Here is a 16,438-nt window from a genome sequence, read left to right as displayed (position 1 = left end):
AGACTCTTGAGAGTCCCTTGGACTGCAAGGAGATCCAACCAGTTCATTTTAAAGGAGATCAGCCCTGGGTGTTCTTTAGAAGGAATGATGCTAAAGCTGAAACTCCAGTACTTTGGCCACCTCATGCGAAGAGTTGACTCATTGGAAAAGGCTCTGATGCTGGGAGGGATTGGGGGCAGGAGGAGAAGGGGATGACAGAGGATGAGATGGCTGGATGCCATCACTGACGCGATGGACATGAGTCTAAGTGAACTCCGGGAGTTGGTGATGGACAGGGAGGCCTGGTGTGCTGCGATTCATGGGGTCGCAAAGAGTCAGACATGACTGAGCGACTGAACTGAACTGAATGCATTTATACAGAATCTAGAAAGATGGTACCAAAGAATTTATTTGCAGGGCAGCAATGGAGAAACAGACAAAGAAAATAGATTTATGGACATGGGGAGAGGGCAGAAGAGAGTGAGATGTAGAAGATGTATGGAGAGAGTAACAAGAAAACTTACATCACCATATGTAAAATAGATAGCCAACAGGAATTTGCTGTATGGCTCAGGAAACTCAGGAAACTCAAACATCGGGTCTGTATCAACTTAGAGGGGTGGGATGGGGAGGGAGATGGGAGAGAGGTTCAGAAAGGAGGGGATATGTGTATACCTATGGCTGATTCATGTTGAGCTTCGACAGAAAACGACAGAATTCTGTAAAGCAATTATCCTTCAGTTAAAAAAAAACTTTTAAAATAATTTTAAATAAAAAAGCGTATTAATTAAAAATATTGTAGAAATTTGGCGTGAGGACAGTAGGGTGGGCTAGCTGGACTACTTATGATCCTTAAAATCAAAAGAAGAAAAAGACTAAGTCTCTGGCCATATGCTGCCCTGCTCCCACAGGAAGCTGGGATTCCTGGGGTGCACCACACTCTCCCAGTGGATGCCGCAGGGACCGCACTGTGCAGATGCCGCTTTCAGATCCCAGCCTTATCCCACACTCCTCTGTGGGTTAGGGGCGAAAGAAGATCGAAAGGTGGCAAATCTCGGGAGACTAACATGAAAGGAGGGTGTGATTCAGCCTTTTGCCTGATTGTAATGAGGCATTTGGATTTCTCACTTCACATTCATTACGGGGCTTCTCCTGCTCTTGGTTTCAGAGTAACTAGAGAGCCCTGAGGGAACAGTGCCTTCAGAATGCTCCTAATTACAGATCTGAGATCTTGAGCCTCATCCCAGAAGGACCATCCATTGAGTACTAGGGACCCTCTGGAAGTAAGAAAGTTACTTTGAAACATCTTTTCTCTGCCTTATTATTTCAGATTATAAACCTGGAAAAGAGATGAGAAAGAAACATCTGCTTTGCCCCACCCCTGAAAAAGTATCATTTAACTCTTGATTTCCAGAAGGAGAGAATAGAATGTTCCCCGTGTCTTAGAAGAAGTGGTGTCAGCATTATAAATCTGCTTTCTCAACTATTTTGCTGTTCCTCAGAGTTTTACTTAAAAGAATTGACAGGAGAAAAGTGAAAGAAAGTGAAAGCCACTCAATCCTATACGACTCTTTGCCACCCCAAGAACTATAGTCAGCCAGGCTCCTCTGTCCATAGAATTATCCAGATCAGGACACTAAAGTGGGTAGCCATTCCCTTCTCCAGGGGATCTTACTAACCTAGGAGTCGAACCCAGGTCTCCTGCATTGCAGGTGGATTCTTTACCAAGTGAGCCACCAGAGAAGTTATACTTAAAGGAGCAGGAATGCTGTTATTACTTCGACAGGAATAAAGTCTGTTTCCTGTACAAAGGGAGAAAGAAAGAGATTTCATGAACATTGCTTATAAACTGCTACTTTAAGCTTCTATATTGGTAGCACAGAGAGATCAGAGAGAGATTTATTTCTCTTATCTTCCTTTCATTTAAGAAGTACATTAATTTTTCTCACTTCTACTCTCAATCCCAAATTTCTACAGAGATTTCAATTTTTACACTTTCCTTTTTTTTTTAATGATGGAAGATGAATTAAGTCTTTTGTGAATAATCCCTTTTAACATTGGGATTAAGACAGCTTGGACCACTGAAAGATCTCTGATGAAATAAGCAAAAATTTCTACTTCCAGGTCTCTAGCTCTGAGACCTATAATAGTCTGTAACAGATTGCAGACTGTAAATATACTTACTTGTCCCAAATATCAAGATTGTATAATATGGGGGGGCGGGGGGGAAGTTATGTCTGAAGTCAGTGCCCAGGGTTTAGTTCAGGCCTAAATTTCTTGTTACAACTTGAACTATAAAACACTTAGAGCCAGTTTTCTCATTTGTAAAGTGGAAATCAGGATATTTCTAACAGCCTGTACGTATGACATGAATTTTCAAGTTTATTTAACATGAGATTTAGAGGTGGTTGTCTCCAAGAAAAACGAAAAAAATAAAAATCCCTGTAGAGAAACCAAGCAAAATGTGAATTACCCATTACTGGAAATCTGTGTAACAATGATTATGGACATGATACGTGAGTCTCAAATTATTTCTCTTGATATTAATTTTCTCCTTTGGGATAGATAGATATATTAATATCTCTTGATATTAATTTCCCCCTAGAATCCCAGGGACGGTGGAGCCTGATGGGCTGCCGTCTATGGGGTCGCACAGATTCGGGCATGACTGGAGCGACTTAGCAGCAGCAGCAGCAGGGCTTCTATAGTGATCTCAGGGGAAAATCTCCTCACAGTTTTTATGTGCAGACATCCAAATATTTTCATAATCTCCCTTGGTATGACTGAGACCAGTCCAGAACATTAACTGGGGTTTTATTCATTTTGGAAGGGAGGGGTTATGATGTGAACAATAAGGAGAATGCTACATAACTGTACAATGGTTCATGGGATATAACTAGCTGCTCTTCACATTCATATTGCCTATCATCCTTGTTTCTGCCAAACTTTTGTGTAGTGAGTACTATCTTAACTCCATTCCAGAATCCATTCCTAATCATGTTTTCCTTTAGATCCCAAACCAGATTCCTGACAATGTTTGTTGAGCACTTAGATACAGCCATATCTGAAGCACAAACTTTTACTTATGGAGGCTAATTATTCCCTTGCTTTGATTAAGCTTATTTAAGGTTTTTCTCTCATTTATAGCCATGTTAGTTGAGCACATATTTCATCCTTATATCTTCTGCAGAGTGTGGCACAGACTACATCTGTCAAATGAGTGACAATTATTAGTCTACCACTATTTGGAAATTAAAAAATATATTTTTCTATTGCCAAACTTATGGGCAGAAATGAGTACAGAAAACGTTCTTAGCCTGTTGCTCATTCACTGAAAAATTTTCTAAAATAAGACCAAAAATGTAGGATTCAATTTTTTGTCATTTATTTATTTATTAGATATAAATTCATTACAAAATTGACAGATATAATTAAAAATATTTTAAATCATAAACATAAAAATCATTTAAAATATTAAGTGTTAAATTGTGTTTTACAGTTATAGAATATCCATTGTAACAATTATAACTGGATGTCTGGTTATGTTCATGTAACAACAAATGTAGACAAAAATATGACAAATATGTTATGAAATATACCATATATTTGTAACTTATAAACCAATTTTATTTGGTTTATTAATTTGTAAATTATGCATTTAATATTTATTTACCTTACGTGAATCTTTTGGTAAACTGAAACAAATGTAAATCACACATCTTGACTTACAGGCAAGAAATAAATGTATCAAAAAACTATTACAGATTAACTCTATACTTAATAGGTCAGTTATTGAATTGATTTATCAAATTTTGCTGTTTTCTTGAAACAGATCAGAAAAATTATTTTCATTAATTAACATGGTTTCTTTTCTTCAAAATTTTTAAAATTATAGTTTAACATCACTGTAATGTTAAACACTCCCATTCATTAAATGTCACCTGCATAAGTAATTTTGCAATTGCCTTTATTTTCCAGATGCTAGTGAGATACAAGTATGATTTATTTTCAGATGACCAGAGGACACTGGAAATGTCATCAATATTAAAAACTGATATTGGATTCTAATTTTTGTTGGAGGTTAGGTAAAGAGTGCTATACACAAAAAGCACTTGACCTTTTAGGCCACTTAACACCCAAAATGTATCCTAGATAAAGAATGAACTCTAAATGCTGAAAATATTGGTCTGGCCACATATATCGTACAAAACAGGTGCACATCAAATGAGTATGCTTAAAATCTAGGAGAAGAAAATGTTTAGAAAATGTTATGCACAATATAAAAATATTCATTGCGATCACAAAAGTGCTATTGAATTTTTATTTTGCACTTTATATTAGTAAAATATTAACTCTGGTTTGCTGGATGGGCATAGTGAAACCATAAAGTCAGAACATAGACTCAGGTGAGAAAAATTTTTAATTTTTTAAACATCAGCAAAATAATATTCTATGCATAATTCAATTAAATATCAAATACCTATAGATGTGATTGTGAGAATAAGTGGTAATTTTCTCCCAGATAAGCCAGAGCAAGTTATCATTTACCACAAATGTGCTGTAATTTCTTTAAACTGGACTGAGACCAAGTTTCATTTAAAAGCTATTACATTTTATGTGGTTTTGTTTTATGTACCAAATGTCTGAGACTGGATGCTTCCTCATAGTACCTAACACATGATACAACACATAAAAATGCAAAATAATTATTTGTTGACTAATCAATTTTGTTTTACTGCTTGATCATTTAGACTTTCAAAATATTTATGTTGCTTTGTTGATTCCTACTACTATAGTACAGTCAATTCTAATTCTTAAGTTTGTTGTTAAAAAGAGATAAATTTTACCCATACAGGGAACTGATTCTAGAATGTAAAAGGAACTTTTTTATTTTGGATTCTGTTTTTAGAAAATAGAATGTGTTCTATTTATTCTTAAATCATAAAATATTTAATATATTTGATTCCCCTTCACAGATTATACAGAAAACTGGGTGGTAGCAAAGCTTTATGACAAAGATTATTTGTTCACATCACAAAAATAAAGCAAAAACCAAACAGCAGCAACAAAAAATGAAAGATATCTCTTAGTTGCAAAGAATTCCAGATAGAATACTCATGCTCTTAGGCACTGACTGTACACGCAACTTAATGAAGGGCTTCCCTTGTGGCTCAGTTGATAAAGAATCTGCCTGCAATGTGGGAGACCTGGGTTCGATCCCTAGGCTGGGAAGATCCCCTGGAGAAGGAAAAGGCTACCCACTCCAGTATTCTGGCCAGGAGAATTCTGTGGACTGTATAGTCCATGGGATTGCAAAGAGTCGGACATGACTGAGCAACTTTCACTCTCTAGGCACTGACTGTGCAGACAACTTAATGAAGGGCAGAATAAAGAAAAAATGGGAAGGGCATTCAACATGGTGGGTTTTATTATCAACTGAAGCTTGGTCCCCCCAAAATAATGGGTGCACATCTTTGAAATGTAAAATATTCTAGAAAGGATAGGGAACTAGAGCTGGAAAGAAAAACTAGCATGAGCATGAAGAATATGTTTAATTTAGAGAGAGAAATCTTTTATGTCAATATTTCCATTAAATCTAGGCACACTTATTTGAAAAATAATGTCTATATTTTTTAGATTCATGTTCTCACACAATTAGATTGATTTAACCCCAAAATGGATTCATACCAGGAAGAGAATACTGTGATCAGAACAATGACTTCTAGTGTTAACTACAAAAGGCTCACATTAAAAAAAAAACATATATAAAAAAGTTCATCCAACATATCTACAGTGCCAATCAAAACTAGAGAATAGTGCCCTGGGATGACAATGTTAGGATAAAGCTGATGGGACCCAGGCTCGATTTATAGAATGTTAGAGATTATTTAGTCTGACTTCTATATTCTATAGCTCAGAAAACTGAATGTTCATACCAGGGAAGTAGCTTTCTCAAGGTCACAGCAGATGAGTGGGTCTAAGTCTCATGAGGATACCCACAGCATCTAACTTGTTCACATTTTATCACTACCCCATAGCACGATGCCTGGTACTAACACCAATAGTTGGTGTTCTACAAATACTTTGGGTGTATTGATGAATGGAAAAATGAACATATGAATGACTGAATGGATGAGTAATACAATGTCAGGGCTAGGCTAGACTATACTTGCAGGAATAGAAGTTTATCAGCATCTAAGCAGTTTAGGACAGTGACTTATTCTGTTACCACAAGTCCCTTAAAAAATGTTCTTGATTGAGTCATGTTGGTTACAGATACAATGCCAGGTGCCCACAGAAGCTGATACACTATGCAGGCAAGTAATTTTAAATATCTTTTATCTTTTACTTTATCAGTGTTATAGCAGAGTCATAGTATTTGAAGTAATATGTCAATTCCACCATGGGACACTCAATGAATTGTCTCATATAACGTTACTTATACCTATATTATGTCTTCAGGAACAACAATGGGCCAAGATACTCATTTCAACCCCACCCTCAGATATTTGAACACCTAATAGCAGGTACTTTGAGCAATTAAAATGGTCATTTCAAAAGCAGTTTTTAGAAATGAAGAGGAACAGAAGAGAAATAAAACTGAGAAGGTGAAGGCTGTGAACATTTAAACTGCTTGATGAAAGAAAAAAAGCTGTTAGACTTGTTATAATTGGAACAGCACATTTAGATCTCAAAGGAATATTCAGGCAATTGGAAAATACCTTTTCAAGTAAAAGGCCAAGGGAGGAAGTCAACAGCAGGTGGGGGTGTGTAAACAAGTCAAATTTAGGTGAAAGAAGAGCAGGCATGTTTCATTATGGATTCTTGGAAGCCATTCCCTGCAGATTTAAGTGGGTAATTGAGAGTGACATTTAAAGTGGCAGGAGACTGTCTGGGCAATAGCTTGTGTTTTCCACATAGTCAGGTTCAAGTGCAAGAAGGGTCTTGTAAACAGAGTTCATGGCAGTCCTTTGTGATAGAAGAGGGGGTCACTAAGACTGCTTAGGGACCCAGGTAAACTTCCAGCCTCCCTCCTCATCTCGACGAACAAAGGCTTGTCCCTGGTGGAAGGAGTGAGTCTTCACATTACAGTGAGGGCTCAAGGATGTGGAAAAGGCCATCTCTGTCTTATTGGGTGACACATCAGAAGTATAGTAAGGAAGAGTTTGTAGTCCTTCTGGAGGATTTGAAAGCTGAGAAAGGAAGTGAAAATCTTCACTGTGGCTGGCAGTGCCTTGCAAGGGAGTAGTTCTATCGCCTCCATAGTCAACTGGCAGATCTTCCCCAGGGACATTGGGATATTCAATTGCCTCATCCAGAAACTGGGGAAATGTGCTAGTGGTCTGTCTGGCATGAGACGAGAGGGCACTGTAGTTAGCTGATGAGGTGTCATCAATGGTGTTGAGGTCTTTTAACCCCAGTGTCTGAAGAACCCAGGGATCCACAGGGGGTCCATTTTGTCCACAGTTAGCAAATTCACTAGCAAGGCTTCTCTTGGCATTTTTATGATGGGGAATCTCAGGAGGAAAATATCTTTGCTCTTTGGGTTTCCTCTTCCCCTTTCTGAATTTTCTACATGCTTTGGAGAACTCATCTGATGACAGCAATTTCTGGGGAAATAGTATTTGAAAATACAATCAATCACCCAACATCATTTTCTTTATTATCGTCAAATATTTACTAGTTACATTAGTTCCCTAGAAAACTTGAATAATTTTTTATTTTCTCATACAAAGCAAAACTGATCAGATTAACCTGTCTTTAAGTTAAAATCTATGATGACATGTTACCACTTAGAAATTCCAATTCGTATTATCGTACTAGTCATTTAAAAGTTGAAGGGAGTATATGATGTCTTTAAAATTTCAGTTCAGGGAAGTAAAGATTATTGTTATTATGGCAATAATAACAACTATCATGTACTGAGGTACATGCATGATCTAATTTTATGTAGATGCTATTGAAATCTTCTTTAATGAGGAAAGAGGCAGAAGCACATTAGTGACTTGCTAAGGATTGCTCAACCTAGATTTAAACCGAAACCGTCTGAATCTAGATTGAACCACTGATTAAAATGCTACAGAATACTTTTTCTCTAATTTTACTCACTTTCATAGCACTCCCATGTGATATGTATCATACTATTCTAAGTCTTGCAAAATTGAGAACAACAGAGAAAAAAATGCCTAATTAATATCACTTACTGCTTTGATAACTGACCTTTTTTACAGAATGGTGGCTAAAGATTGGAACCCGGGCTAATAACTGTGAGCTATACTCTCTATTCTTAACAAAGCAAACAGAATTCTAAAGAAACTAATATAGCGGGTTTTCTTCTCTAAACCGTTATATCTGGTAAGAGTTGTAAGCAATATGATTGAATTAGATAAATAATGTAGCTTGCCTAGAAGTAAGGTAAAGATTGACGATAAAACAATAATGGTAAGAGAACGGCAAAGAGGTAAAAAAAAAAAAACCACGAAACCTCTCAAAAGGAAGAATAACAAAAAGGGACTAATGGCAAACTATCCATGAGTTAGAAACATTTTAACGGGTAAGAACATAATGTTCATTAAAAGGTAATGTTACTGGCTATGTCTAATCGTCAGTTAAGCGATTTCGGCTCCATTCGGCTCCAGCCATATTTATAACATTTAGAGCTGGAAAGATTCTTAAAAGATCGTTTTAGTCCATCCACTTACAAATGAACTAAATGAGGCCCCAAGTGAGAGACTGATTTACCTAAAGTCAAACAGACAGTTTAAAGAAACCCATGTCTCTCAGATCTAATTTCCACCTTAATGTTTCAACCATCTATCTTAGATTAATTTCTGTTGTCTCAGCAACCCCCTTGACTGGTTTTTGATTCTTTAGCAACTCCTTTTGTAACATTATGGCTAAAATCTGTAATCTAGATACTTCAGAGAAATGATACATAAACATTCTTCTGAAAGTGCTATTTTTCTTTCAGAAAAATACATCCATCCTATTGATGAATTTCAAGACATATTGTTTCATACACTTCTTACATGTAATCAAGGACTTTTACCCAAATGGTCTTCTTTCTCACGTCACTTCTCTGTCTGTATAAAGGGCATAGTCACATACCTTCGCTTTTTCCTCAAGACATTTAACTAGAGCAGAATTCAGATATTGTTTGAGATGATTATTCTCTTCATGTAACCTAGCAAGTTCTTCTTCCTTCTGTACCAGAGTATCTTGGAGCTGCAAAAAGCAGACAATGGTGACGGCTGCTCCACTATATTGACTTTGTAACCTTATAATAATACCACTGATCCTTAACCTACTTAAATTTGATTATTATTGTTTGTTTTATGAACACAATATTAGGGAGCCCTTGTCCTCCAAGGAGTGAATTCAATCTACACCCACCTACTACCTGATTGTTCGGCTTTGTGCTCTGAATTTTTTTTATTCTTTGCGAAGTGTTTGGAGAGATTATATGACTTTTAAAATCATAACCACAGGAGATCAAGAAGGTATGTAGGAAAACGAGCTGCATGCAACTGTTTAAATATAGAAAACAGTGTTTATAAAGGTTTTGCTGAGCTTCTTTCTTGCATGTTAAAAAAAGAAGAAAGAAAAAACAATATGGGTTGGATTCCCTCCATCTCAGATCAACCTGTTTGTATGTCCACAAGATCAAATTACTCTCAGAAATAACAACAAACAAAATATGGAAAATTAAGCAATCTTTATAAGAATTTTTATAGTCATCATCTCTTCTCTAAGTGATGAGCTATTTATGACTCAAAAATACTATCACTCTCATTATATCATTTGATATATATATATATATCTCATATATATCATATACCTTTCCACCAGCCCTCTGAGGTAGACAGTACAAATATCTCCATTTCACAGATTAAAGTAAAAGAAGATTCAAGAGGTCAGCTAACAGGTGAGAGTTTAGGGCTTGACTTGCAAGCCTTTCAAGAGGGTTTTGGTTTTGCTATTATTTTCTGTCGCATTGATCCCTTCACTTTGACTTCTCCATGAAAGCCATGTGACACTAAGGGATGGTGTTGAGAATGAACTACTTGGAACACGGCTGATCTCCATGTTCTGATTATCTATACGTACCTGCTTATTCCTGTAGAGCTGAGAGGAAAGCTGAGCCTCTTCCCATGAACACAAATTAGGAACAGGGAAATTCGAGTCACCTGATGGTTCTATGTGAAAACACAAAATGGATAACTGAGAAAATACAAACTCAGTTTTTGTGTAATAAAGAACTAACCAAAGGATTTCAGAAAGGCAGTAAGTTCAATTACCTTTCTGAAGCTAGCCATTGCCTTCACATGGGAAAATGACATATTTGAAGTTTTTAGAAGGGGCAGGCATGCTATGAAAGACAAATATTTAAAGACTATCTGCAAGTGTCTCAGAGGTCAATTTTCAGGAGATAAGAGTTCCTGTCTGCATTACTAATTCATGCAAATGTTTATTTGCCCCACCCTCAATTAGGCCTGCATTGCAATTCTACTATGTTTTCTAAGCTTTTATCTTATTTTCTAAGCTATAGTGCTTAGGTAATTACAGTGTTTGTCTCTAGAATCAAATCCTATTTTTGATGTAACCATTTTTTTTTCCCCAGATGAAAATGTCTGCCTATCAGTGAAGTCTGATGGAGAGTATCTATTCAGAATTTTATGGAATAGCACTTTCTTTTTCAAAATAATTTGAACTTTTTTTTCCTGAAGAACTCAATGAAAATCGCAAAACTGTACTAAAACTCATATATGTCAAATGTCATTACCTGTATGTTTTATGTTTTTTCAAAGTTTTTGTTTTTTCATGTTTGACAGCAAATTATGCCTACCAATAAGACTGCTTGGGCATGCTAAGTTGATTTACTTTTTTTTTTTTTTCCTGATTTAGAACAGTTTGGAAACTTGATCACCTCTAAGTCAACTAAAATATTACTGAAATACTATTTTTAAATTGGAATGATGGACAACAAGATAGGAATAAAATTTTATACACTCTTTGGTTTCATATTCCTGGGCATTCTGTTTTCTTTGTTTCTTGTGGTAGAAAGCTAAAATTAAATAATTCCCTTCCGGACATTAAGTGTGTTTCAAAAATTGGGGGCTTTTTGCTTGTATCTTTCTTCAAATCAAACAAATACATGTGGCAGAAATAGCACTACAGATAAAGAATTCTGAGGTGTCTTATAGTTATTCCAGAAACTTGAGTGTTAATACAGAAAATTTGTTTAATATTTATAGACACTGTTTACTAAGCCCCATGGCAAAACTAATGTGAAAACTAAGTTGAAGTCTTCTTTAGGCAAAATGGGACTTTTTTTTTTCCATTTATAAGGCACTATTCATAGAATTTCCTTTTTGAAATAAAAGATTAGTAATTTTGCTTGCTTCTCTCTCATTCCCAGGGAAATATTCCTTAATGAAAACAAAAAACAAACACACAAACAAAAAAAACAACCAGCACAACAAAAAGCTTCTAACTAGTTTCTTAATTCCCAAAGCATTCACTAATATTGTTTATATAACTTTGACATAGACCCAAACTTTCTCAATGACTTGGAAATCTCCAAGAACTGTAAAGTATACATATTATACTTTATGTATAGTATAGTATGGAAGGAATGCAGATTATCCAGTGGGCAAGGAGTAGAATCCCATTTTCACTCTTTGGCAAGTACAAAACAAGGAAGTTATTTGGGCTGCAAAATACAGGAGTCCTTGGGCTTTCTTAAACCTTGCCGATCATTCCTTCTTCTACAGAGTTCCAGCCCATAATGCCTTGCAACTATGAGTACTGGGAAAGGGCTTCCGATCTACCAGCAAAGCAGAAGAGCAGAACTTACCCTGTGCCTGTGGTGCCTGTTGGGGCTCTCTGTTGTCCAGGAAACCAGCAGCCCAGAAAGAGACCCAAGTCTCCGTGGAAACGTCAACACTAGATTCTGACGTTGTAGTGGAATACGGACAATTATAGCTCTGACCTCCTACAAAGTACTGGTCTTGGCAAGGCAGAACGGTGTTCTGTAAAATTCAGTATGTAGGTTGGTTGGGGGTGGGAGGGTTGTCCCAAGAGATGCGGTGATGGGCATTCAGAGGGGGAAAAGAGTGGGAGAAAGAAGCAGAAAATACATGCAGTGAATAAAACCCAGTAAAGATGCTAAGTATAGATCCCAGATTAATTTTGAGTGATCCAAATATAATTACTAAAAAGGAATCGGCTTCGTGGTTCAACCAGTCCTTCCCATAGGTCCTCTCAGCATAGAACAGGCTACTATTGGATGGACCAAATTTGTAAATATCCAGGAGTATTCTCTGTTGCTATGCCTCAGTCATCTAACAGGCTACCCAAGATCTAAGCAAAAGAAACTCTACTTAATGAATGAATTGTGTAAGAACTATTTGACTCTTTCTTGCAAATATCTTAGTTATATTTCTAATAACTTAAAAAAAGTTTGAATGCTAGCGCTGGGATGGACAGAACATACCATATACTCTAACTTTGAAATTTTAGTTTCTGAATCATAACCTTGCTCCATTCCTCACTTCCTCTTTCCTCTCTTCCTCTGACTTTAAATGCTACTGGATCCTCTTGAAATAGGTTAGTTAGGAAAGACAGCAAGCTCTATGTAGGTCCCTCCATCACCAGGTCTCAATGCCTTTCCAAAGTTATCTTGCACGACTAACTGTCTGGCATGTATTCTCTACTGTGTTCTGAGCCAGTGAACACCCTCCTGCCCCTGCCTCCTCAAACCTCAAACACACAGTCTTTCCAAATGTCCAGTCAGGAGCAGGTATGCAGCCTCCCTGGGTTAATTTGTACAACAGACCATTCCTAATTATTTGTCAATGTTTAATCAGGTAAAAGCCATTCATTTCATCAGAGACTAGCTTTGGACAAACTCTTTTTGACCACGACAAGTCTTTTGTTGACTTGTGAACTTTCTTGGGCATAGCATAAACAGAGAGAAAACAAATAAGAGGAAAAAAGAAAGTGAAGTCAATTAAGTCATACTTTGTTAACATTCCCAATAAGTTAAGTTTTGAAAAAGTCCAGTCTTGAAGCAAGTCCAGCGTGGGCATTGCAGACCAAAGAAATGCGGCCAAAGGTTTATCAAGTGCTATTTTCTTTCATTCTAAAGGCATGTTTGCAGGCTCTTTCCCTGAGGTTATTATTGGAATCAGAGCTGTGCTATTATGCAATTGACACCTGAGAAGAAAACAAACCCCAAATACCCCTAGCCTCAAGTTCAAGTGTTTGCAAATATGTGCATAATCGAGAGGAAGAGGTGGAATGAAAAGTGAGTGCAGCTGTAGAGGAAAAGTTGGGAGACAGTTCAGAATAGAAATAAAGAACAAAACGATGAGAGAGGCTGAGAATGAAGGAGCCGGAGAGGCAGACACAGAAAGCCAGGAGAAGATGGGGGAGAGGAAAAGGGAGATGGAGCAGCAAAGAAGACCTGTTTTAATTGGCAGGTAGCAGAGTAATCTTGTTTCCAAGGTGGAAGAAATTCTAAAGGCAAAGTTTTCTGGCTCTCAGAGCGCCCCCGGTTTCGCCAGGGAACTAGCTAATGCCAGCTCCTCACTTACCATCTTGCCCTGGAAGAAGGCGCTGAGGAAACTGAGCCCACTCAATTTTCGGATAAGCGGGTGGTAGCTTTAAATGGGACTGAGGGGAGGAGTTAGGAGAGGCGAGTTCTAATCTGCAGCAGCTCCCGGTGACGAGCGCCGCCCTCTGATTTGGTGCAAGGCTGTCAGGCTGGTGACGTGGGTCAGGAGACATCCAGCCAAAGCCAAAGTCACTGGCACTCTCGGCGACCTGCTCCCCAGACCCAGGATCAACGGCTCGGGGTTCCAGGCAGTGTGTTCACGGCGGGCCCGCGGCTCTTCGGGTGTGCAACGCGGCTTCAAAATCCGCGCGAATGCTGGCTCGCTGCGCGTCCCACTGGCCCGGCATCAGGACCCGCGGTGTCGGCGCCGCCCTGACCGACGGGGCGCACCAGCTCTTGCCCGCGAGAGTCTGCAGCTGGCGGGCTGGGCGGGGCGCACAGGTTGGCCCCAGAGCCAGAGAGTGTTGTCAAAAAAAACCCACACCAGCTTCTCAGGCATCAGAGCAGCACTTGGGGAAGCCTTCCAACCCCCAGATGAATACTGCTCCTGGGTTTTCTCTGGCTTCTTGGTAAATATCAGCTTGCTTATTGATTGGCTTTTTCCTACTATTAAATATGTCTCATTTTCCCCAGCTTCTGAAGTGGGTGTGAAATGTGGAGGTGATCTCTATTCATTCTAGAAAGTAAGCTTCAGGGGAATAGCCATTTCTGACTATTTTGCTCACTGCTGTCTCCCAAACTCCCAGAACAATTTCTAACATGTACTAAGTGCTGAATAAAGAATGAATTAAACTATAAATTTAGAGTCTCAGCTGTGTCTCTGTGTTGGTTTTTCTTCACAACTATTCTATAGACCAAATTAATATAATAAAGAAAATTTAGTGTGCTAATATTTCTCAATTAGAGTGTTTTATTTCTGCCATTTTTCCTCTTGCATTTTGTTCTCATCATTCCCACAATGTTATATTCAAAGGAGAAAAAAAGAATAATGTCATTTTAAAAACTAATCATCTACCACTAAGCATCAACTCTTGTTTCATCTGCAATAACCCAGGAAGTCATTAGTCTTGTCCCTGTTTCAAAAGATAGTGAATGAAGCCCTGAAGTTAAATTTGACCAATGTTCACACAATTAAACAGTGGCAGACTAGAGATTTGAACTTCTGGCATCAGCATCCATGCTAATTCTCATAATTATAGTTTGACTCTCTTTGATTTCTTTCTACTGTACATTAATGGCCATTTATGTAATGGGCATTTTTATGGACTGAATTGTGTTCCCTTCAATTTTATATGTGCTGAATCTCTAACCTTCAATGTATTTGAAGATAAAGCCTCTAATGAGATCATGAATGTTAAGAAGTCACGAGGGTGGCACTCTAATCTTATAGGTCCAGGGTCATAAGAAAAGGAAGAGACCCCAAAGATGGCATGCACAGAGAAATGGCCGTGAGAGGACACAGAGAAAAGGCAGCCATCTGCATGTCAAGGAATGAGGTCCCAGGAGAAATCAAGAAGCCCACTGACATCCTGATTTTTGGACTTGCAGCCTTTAGAATTGTGAGAAAATAAATTTCTGTTGTTCAACGCATCCAGTCTGTGGTTCTTGTTATGGAAACCCTAGCAGACTAACACAGACATAGTGAAGGAACTGAGAAAAGTTCTGATTCTGATTTGCAAAATCCTTTCTCTAAACCAGTTTTAACCTTTATTCATTCTGCCTTGTATTTACCATACAAGCATTTAGCAGTGACTAACATATAGCCGGGGTTTCCATGGTGGCTCAATGGTAAGGAATCCGCCTGCAACGCAGGAGATGTGGGTTCGATCCCTCAGTTGGGAAGATCCCCTGGAGAAGGGCATAGCAACCCACTCCAGCCTTGCCTGGAGAATCCCATGGACAGAGGAACTTGGCAGATTCAGTCCAAAGGGTTGCAAAGAGCAGGACACAACTGAAGCAACTTAGCACACACATGCACACTAAACATACAGCAGATACTCATTAAGTTCTGTGTCCAAAATTTAAAAAAAAAAAAATGGAAGAAGTTGCCAGATTCAGTAGAGTCCCTTTCTGCTTTTCTAATACTGTTGATTCACAAGCCTTTTTAAGTGACTAGTACCAGGTTTGAGAATCACTCCCTGAAAGATATTGCCAGAGTCACTCAACAGGACTCATCTCAGACAGTGATGTGAGACGGTGGTCTCCTCTCTGCTCTTGCTGCATAAAGGGCAAGGATGTCCTTGCAATGTGACCTTAACATGAGGGGGAAAATAGACTAAAATTATCACCACTTAGGTGGTAAGAGTCGGGCACGACTGAGCTACTTCAGTTTCACTTTTCACTTTCATGCATTGGAGAAGGAAATGGCAACCCACTCCAGTATTCTTGCCTGGAGAATCCCAGGGACAGAGGAGCCTAGTGAGCTGCAGTCTATGGGGTCGCACAGAGTCGGACACGACTGAAGCAACTTAGCAGCAGCAGCAGCAGCAGCTTAGATATAAGCCTTATTGTTTGTTTGTTAGATTATTTTTTGGAAAAAATAAAAGAATAAATTCAGCAGTAATGGGAAATCCTTCGACCATTTTTTATTTACAAGTATGAAAGAAGAAGGGGCGCCTTCCTTAGTGACTACAACCCATGTAGATTTTTTTTTCTTCAATGGAAAATAAGATCAGTTGGACACGACTGAAGCAACTTAGCAGCAGCAGCAGCAGCAGCAGCAGGTGGTAAGAATCAGTGATCTTGTTCATGGCAAAGAAGATCCTAATGAGCTTTGCAATGAGCACCAGGGACAAGCAAAAGGAGGAGGGAGTTGTTTTGCTTTGGGAAACTATCATAAAT

General features: G+C 38.2%; 1 protein-coding gene across 1 annotated transcript; it reads right to left on the bottom strand.

The window, feature by feature from the left end:
• Positions 1–6,315: 6,315 nt before the first annotated feature.
• On the bottom strand, positions 6,316–13,966 carry GMNC (geminin coiled-coil domain containing). Its single transcript, XM_069572967.1, has 5 exons — positions 13,578–13,966; positions 11,837–12,011; positions 10,087–10,175; positions 9,088–9,204; positions 6,316–7,589 (listed from the first exon to the last, which is right to left on the bottom strand). Exons 1-5 carry the CDS (start codon positions 13,578–13,580, stop codon positions 6,972–6,974), a joined length of 1,002 nt encoding a protein of 333 aa, XP_069429068.1. The 5' UTR covers positions 13,581–13,966; the 3' UTR covers positions 6,316–6,971.
• Between the last annotated feature and the right edge of the window lie 2,472 nt (positions 13,967–16,438).

This window comes from Ovis canadensis, chromosome 1 (genome assembly GCF_042477335.2).
Source record: "Ovis canadensis isolate MfBH-ARS-UI-01 breed Bighorn chromosome 1, ARS-UI_OviCan_v2, whole genome shotgun sequence".
NCBI lineage: Eukaryota > Metazoa > Chordata > Mammalia > Artiodactyla > Bovidae > Ovis > Ovis canadensis.
Note: the sequence above shows the minus strand (reverse complement) of the source record. Positions and strands in the feature narration are given on the sequence as shown.

Coding starts and splice junctions, on each gene's coding strand:
- GMNC (XM_069572967.1), bottom strand. Junction 10,176..11,836: donor ACAGGCACCACAGGCACAGG/GTAAGTTCTGCT, acceptor GTTTTCACATAG/AACCATCAGGTGACTCGAAT. Junction 7,590..9,087: donor GTCTTGAGGAAAAAGCGAAG/GTATGTGACTAT, acceptor CTATTTCCCCAG/AAATTGCTGTCATCAGATGA.